At 39.3% G+C, this 7,003-nt stretch overlaps 1 protein-coding gene across 2 annotated transcripts in view; it reads left to right on the plus strand.

The window, feature by feature from the left end:
* PDZRN3 (PDZ domain containing ring finger 3) overlaps positions 1 to 6,219 on the plus strand; it is a 116,664-nt gene extending 110,445 nt beyond the window's left edge. For both annotated transcript variants that reach the window (XM_026052684.1, XM_026052685.1), the window contains 5 exons: positions 873 to 971; positions 1,600 to 1,662; positions 2,111 to 2,212; positions 3,263 to 3,379; positions 3,813 to 6,219. In XM_026052684.1, coding sequence (XP_025908469.1) covers positions 873 to 971; positions 1,600 to 1,662; positions 2,111 to 2,212; positions 3,263 to 3,379; positions 3,813 to 5,363 — 1,932 coding nt within the window. In that variant the 3' untranslated portion in view covers positions 5,364 to 6,219. The remainder of the gene's footprint in view (positions 1 to 872; positions 972 to 1,599; positions 1,663 to 2,110; positions 2,213 to 3,262; positions 3,380 to 3,812) is intronic.
* The last annotated feature ends 784 nt before the right edge of the window (positions 6,220 to 7,003 follow it).

Below are 7,003 nucleotides of genomic sequence, written 5' to 3' on the forward strand. Positions count from 1 at the left end.
CTTGTTTTATTGTCTTGCCTCTTACACATGGCAAAGCGCAGGTCAAAGCAGGGAGATGCTGAGAAATAACGGGAAGGGCGCGAGGCAGAGCCGGGGCAGCCTGGCCAACCCACGCACCAGCCAAGCAGCTTCTGCACCTCCATGGCCTTCACATCCTTTCTACATCAACTGGGATCACCAACAGGCAACACTTATAGGAAAAAATATAACCCAAGTCATGTCTTTTTGGCAAAAAGCATTGACGGAAAACCTTTAAATTGCTTCAAGGCTAGTAAGATCAAAGAGTGCTAAAATGATAAACCGCAACTTGCTCAAAACAATCCCTTGCAAGGTATTGGAGTAAAAATTATATTTATATTACCAATATCAAACATTAGGCTGACAACATATTGATCTTCAGTCACACTCTTAAGTTACTGAACTTATTTATTCATGATATATACTCAAGTTAAAAGTCACAGAATGCCTGTTTCTTTTTTCTCTGAAAATCCCGAAACTTTTCCACTGTTCATGAAAATAATACATATCAGTTATGGCAAATACTGAAATCATACTTTATAAGTATTATAGCATTTGAAGTATTGCCACTACATAAAATATAGGTAATTTTTCTTCTTTAAGATCAATAAAAGGTCTATTTTCAAAATGACTTTATATTGATTGAAGGGTCAAAAATGCCCCAGCTATTGATTGTCTGAATATAATCATGTTTTGTTCAGTGAGTTAACCTAGTCTGCACAGTAAAATGAAAACAGATCCAGTATATCACTTAAGCAAAATATTTTCATTGTATTTGAAAAAAACTGCTTCCATCAGTCAACAGTGTCTCATGGAGAATATCCATTTCTTTCCCCCTTCTCTCTTAACCTCAGGAAGTAGATTTACACAGAGTGAACAGCCAGGACAAGCTTGGCCTTACTGTGTGCTATAGAACCGATGATGAAGATGACATTGGTATTTACGTGAGTGAGGTAAGATTCAGCTGATTTTGAGAAGATATAATTTTTCTTTTAAACACAAATATTGGGCATTTAAGTTATATCCTTGCCTGTTTGTTTGCACTATGTTGCAAAACCATCCAGAATGCAAAAACTGAGAGAAACTTATTAGTTTTCCTTTCAGATGTTTTCACGGGATTTTTAGTATACTTTGCCTTGAACTTTTATTCTCAATTGGTTCCAAAAGCAATGAATACATGAATAAGGTCAACACAGCTTTGTTTGCAAACAAAGATTTGGGGTGCATTTGCCTCTCTCTGCCTCCTTCCTTGAGTATACAGGTTTTTATACATAATCTTTTAATACGCAGATCCTTTTCGAACTTAACAACCGTAATTTAGAGAGAAAATCTTGTGACTATATTTAAAATATTCCATCAAAATACATTACCTATGAAATGATCCTTTCTGTGTTGTATGTAAAAACTGCAGGCCCCAATGAAAACACTGTGTTCTAAAGCAACCAAGTTAAAGTATTGCTCAGCAACGATGGACATACTGGTTTGCAAGACTGGACTTATTCCATATACTGGGTTTACAACAGAAAGTAAAAGATAGAGCAGTAAATTCTGCAAAGCACTTACTGTTCTCTTGTTTTGTAGATTGACCCCAACAGTATTGCTGCAAAAGATGGTCGACTCCGAGAGGGGGATCGCATTATTCAAGTATGTGTGGAGATACCGAGTGCAATCCTACCCTGTCGGGTTTGATTGTTGTCAGAGTGATAATCCACAGAGACAAGCCTGAGCAGAGGCCCCTGTCCCACGTACATTTTGGGGAGGGTGTTCCCATACAAGGACCTTCCTTCCCACCCACCAGAGCAGATGTTACAATCCCGCTCCTGCTCAACTCTCCTTCTCTAGCTTCTGTTCTCATAGCAAAGTCCTTCCTAAAGAACCCTGCGTATCACCACCCAGGCAGGGAACAGCTTCACATGTCCAAACTCACAGAGGTGTCCGACACCAAAATACACAACACCGCAGTTGTTTTGAAGGGGGACTGTGCCTGACCTGTACTGGGGTAGGATCTATCCAGCCATGCACTCTCATACAGCCCATTATGACTGATGCGTCCATATGTACAGATTTAATTTCATTGCTCTTTTCCTTGCAGATTAATGGTATAGAAATACAGAACAGAGAAGAAGCAGTGGCCCTTCTCACCAGTGAAGACAGCAAGAATATCTCCTTACTTGTTGCAAGACCAGAAATTCAGGTATTGCAGTAGCGATAAAAAGACTCTCTTGAGTTTTAATTAAAATAGAGTTGTGGGTTTCTAGGAAGTAATAATCACATTTTTAAGATCTCTTTGTTCCTAAAACCATATTGCACACTTTGATAGGATATATATATGGTATGAAATAATGAATTCAGCAATCATGAAAGAAATATAAATTTATAAAAGTTCAGTGATTAATATATTGTGTAGTCCCAATACGATCAGTGCAAGGTATTATGAATGGTTTCAAGCCCCAGCTATAAATAACATACTGAACTCTAATTCCTATATCTATTGATTATTTATTCATAGAAACACCTATTACTTAGGCCTTTATAGACCACCTGCAAACATGATTAAATACTATCAAGAAGCACTGTCAGCTATAAAAGGAGGTTGAACCAGATCCCAACCCTTTTCTTCTAGAAAGAAACACATTAGTACAACTAAGACGTTAACTAGTGAGTGTAACATGAACAACAGCCACAAGCACTCTTTGATTTATCTCTTGCTCCAGGGAACTATGTAAACATCCTCTGCCAGTGCTGCTGGTCCAGTCCACAACCAATCTGGATGTTTCTGATCTTCCTCTGGGGAGTCTATTAAAGTTTGGGATAAAAAGACTGTTCCCACAGACCTGCAACAAGCATTTTCCCTCCAGCTGCCTCACCATCTAAACCTAGTGGTCTCTTCAAGCTTTGGCCTCCAGAGTATTTAAACAAAACGTATATAAAATTACACATAAATCAAATCAGATCCAACTCTTTGCGATATTTCCATAGATGAAAGGATCTATGAAGGACTACTGAAGTTAAAAGTTTTGTTTAGAAGGATTTCTAGCTGTGCTGTTGGAGGTCTATGGATGGAGGGACAAGGGACAGCCAATACTCACCCTTAGAGGACATGTACGCTTCCCCTCAAGACACTGCTGCACTGTCATAGAGGAAGGAACCTTCTAAGATCTACTGATCACTTTTCACAAAGAATGAGTGAAATTTATGTCAGTCTTCATTTTTTTTACATTTTTTTTCCTCCCTTTTCACATAGCTGGATGAAGGATGGATGGATGACGACAGAAATGATTTTCTGGATGACTTGCACATGGACATGTTAGAGGAACAGCACCACCAGGCAATGCAATTTACTGCCAGCATGCTTCAGCAGGTACTGCCATACTATTGTGCAATGGTGTCAAAACATCACATTGCACTCAATATTCCAATATTGAGCTTGACTGAATAAAATTGGTATCCTGAATGAAGATCAGGGCAAAAAGACTTTATGAAAAATCAAGATACTACATGAGTGACACAGACTACAAGTTTTCTAACTTGACCATAGGGACAAAAACATTTAAAAATGTTAGCTTCTTAATTTCCCCTCTCCCTGTCCCTTCACACATCATGAGTTCTTGCTTCTGAAAAGATGATCCACAATGTGCTGTGTTTTCAGTAATGACTATTGTATAGTGTTTTTTCTCTGTAAATACAAGAGAAAGGTGCAGACAACAGATTAAGAAAACTTCTAAATAAATGCCCTGAGGTATTTTATATCCTTGCAATAATTTCTGTTTCTCTGTTTTGATTTTTGCTGCTAGAAGAAGCATGAGGAAGATGGAGGTACCACAGATACAGCCACAATTTTGTCTAACCAGCATGAGAAGGACAGTGGTGTAGGGCGCACAGATGATAGCACTCGGAATGATGAAAGCTCGGAGCAGGAAAACAATGCAGATGATCACACCACTTCCTCCAACACATTAGGGAGCCAGAAGAAGCTGACGTACAGCCACGACACCCTGGGAAGCGGTGAGATGCAGCTCAGCAATGAGTCATTCATCTCAGCCGACTGTACAGACGTCGACTTCCTTGGAATCCCAGTGGACGAATGTGAGCGGTTCCGGGAACTACTGGAACTGAAGTGCCAAGTGAAGTCTGCCAACCCTTACAATCTGTATTATCACAACAGCACTCTGGATATGAGCAAAAGCGACCAAGAAAGTGTTGACAGAGAGCTGGAGATGCTGAACGAGGAGCTTCGCAATATCGAGCTCGAGTGCCTGAATATTGTGAGAGCTCATAAAATGCAGCAGCTGAAAGAGCAATTCAGGGAGCCTTGGATGCTGCATAACAGCGGATTCCGCAACTACAACACGAGCATCGATGTCCGCAGGCATGAGCTCTCTGACATCACGGAGCTCCCCGAGAAGTCGGACAAGGATAGTTCGAGCGCGTACAACACAGGGGAAAGCTGCCGAAGCACACCACTCACCCTGGAGATTTCCCCTGACAACTCCCTGCGCAGAACTGCAGAAGGCATTAACTGCCAGGGTAATGATGGGGTCATGGCACATAATGCCTCCCAAAAGAATTTATTTCCTAGCTCAGAGAGCCATGAATCCAGCACTGGTAAATGTCATTCCTCTCCTAAAGATCCTGACCTCAGTAAGCAGCTGGAAAGCAAAGACAGAAAAGCCAATGATGGAAACAGAAGTCCAACTCATGGTCAGAAACCTTCTAGCTCCTATGTCTCACCATACCATCATTCTCCATATAAACATGCTCACATCCCTGCCCACGCACAGCACTATCAGAGCTACATGCAGCTGATCCAACAGAAGTCAGCTGTGGAATATGCACAGAGCCAAATGAGCCTGGTGAGCATGTGCAAAGACCTGAACTCAAGCCAGAGCGAGCCGAGGATGGAGTGGAAAGTGAAGGTCAGAAGCGATGGGACCCGCTACATTACAAAGAGACCGGTCAGGGACAGGTTGCTGAGAGAACGTGCCATAAAGATTAAGGAGGAGCGAAGCGGCATGACAACCGATGATGATGCCATAAGTGAAATGAAGATGGGCCGTTACTGGAGTAAGGAAGAGCGGAAGCAGCATTTAGTGAAAGCAAAGGAGCAGAGGAGGCGGCGGGAGTTCATGATGCAGAGCAGGCTGGATTGTTTAAAGGAACAGCAAGGTGCAGAAGAAAAGAGAGAGATGAATATCATTGAACTGAGCCACAAAAAAATGATGAAGAAGAGAAATAAAAAAATATTTGACAATTGGATGACAATCCAAGAACTGTTAACGCATGGAACAAAGTCACCAGATGGCACACGAGTGTACAATTCTTTCCTGTCAGTGACTACTGTATAATCACCCACTGCTAAATTATGTACATAAAACGCTACCATTGCGGTAGAAATCAATGCCTCGTTCAAAGTGGCAAGTTTTTTTGTATATAAGACAGTCATCAAGTTTATAGTTCAAATACTGAACTCCACAATTGTGGGTGCCAGGATCTCTATTATAAAGCAGAGAGAAAGCCTGCACATCTCCTTCAAAGGCAATATTAGCAAAGCTTTTTTGGAATTGTACTTTTTTACTTGTTACCTTTTACAAAAAGTGTTTAAATATCAGAAATGTGTTAACCATACTTACAAAGGTAATTTGCTTAAACTGTATTCATATGAAAAAGTACACATGCTTTTCCTTGCCTAAAAAAAACTCCACAAGAGTAACTGCACATACGCATTTTTTTGTGAAACCATGTTTTGTGTTACTATTTTGCTGTTGTTTACTTCTACACAGAGTGCTGTTTATCAGTATTTAGCTCAAGGTTTAAGTTCAGAATTATTGAATTCCTGATAGAGTCATTCTCTTATAATACTTAACATGTATCAAGCAACAGTCCTTAGAGTTATCATCAACATTTAAACATTTTTCTTTTCAAGGTTTTTAAATGAAGTATGTAGATTTCATCTCAAAAGCCTGAAGCAAGTAGACTGCAGCTTTAAAGGACTTGAAAGCATGTTTTTGCAAATGTCCCAACCTAGTGAAAAAAATGTGCATGTACAGCTTATTTGTTTATATAAGACAGTGTGTGTAATTTGTAACGGCCATGGTAGTAACTGTTTGCTTAATAGATTTGAATGTACTGAATTATAAAAGCAGCTTCATGAAATCATTAGCTACAAACATTAACAAGTAAAATGAAGTAAAATAAATTATTGTTTTATATTTCAAACAATCTTAAATTCTTTTGACTCCCTCAGTTTCACTACTTAGTATATTCACTTCTAGAGCATAATTCATTTGTTGAAGGAACGGCTGAAGAGCCAGCTGGAGACCAAACTTAACTTAAAAATCTGCGTAAGGGGATCCCAAATTCTAGTTTTGTGGAGAGAAGGAGACGCAGAGAGAAGTGGCAAGAGCAAAGTACCAAAAATATGAAGAGCTGAATCAAACAACTATCTTACTTCACTTCAAAATGCCTTTAAGATGACCTGTAAATGAGAATGAAATAGGTCTTTCACTCTGTTTTCTTGGGTTTTTCTCCTCTTTTTTTTTTCATTTATGATTTCTTAGTAATACACAGATCTGAGCTACAAGCTCACTGGTTACATTCGATTCAATGAGAACAAAACAAATGGTGAAAAAGACAGAAAGTGCATGTTAAAGAGAGATCTCACTCATTTCTATTTTTAGCTAAGCACTTGGGTAAAAATTGGAATACTATGCTGGATAAAGAGTGAAGTAGAGTCACTATAAATGGTTCCCAGATTCTTCATGCCTTCTATCTTTGTCCTCAACCCACAAAAATCTCACTTCAAAATCCTTCAAAATTTTCTTTCCAGAATAGCATTATCTTAATATTATCTCAATACAGATAAAAGTGAACACCTGGAACAGGAGAGATTGAAAAGCATCTCAGTGCCCATTCTGCCTGTTATCAAGATGCAAACATTTACTCATTTCTTCACTTGTGTTTTGCCAAAAATACATCTTCAGCTGAT

Source organism: Nothoprocta perdicaria, unplaced genomic scaffold (genome assembly GCF_003342845.1).
Source record: "Nothoprocta perdicaria isolate Ctin4 unplaced genomic scaffold, notPer1 scaffold_9, whole genome shotgun sequence".
Classification (NCBI taxonomy): Eukaryota; Metazoa; Chordata; class Aves; order Tinamiformes; family Tinamidae; genus Nothoprocta; species Nothoprocta perdicaria.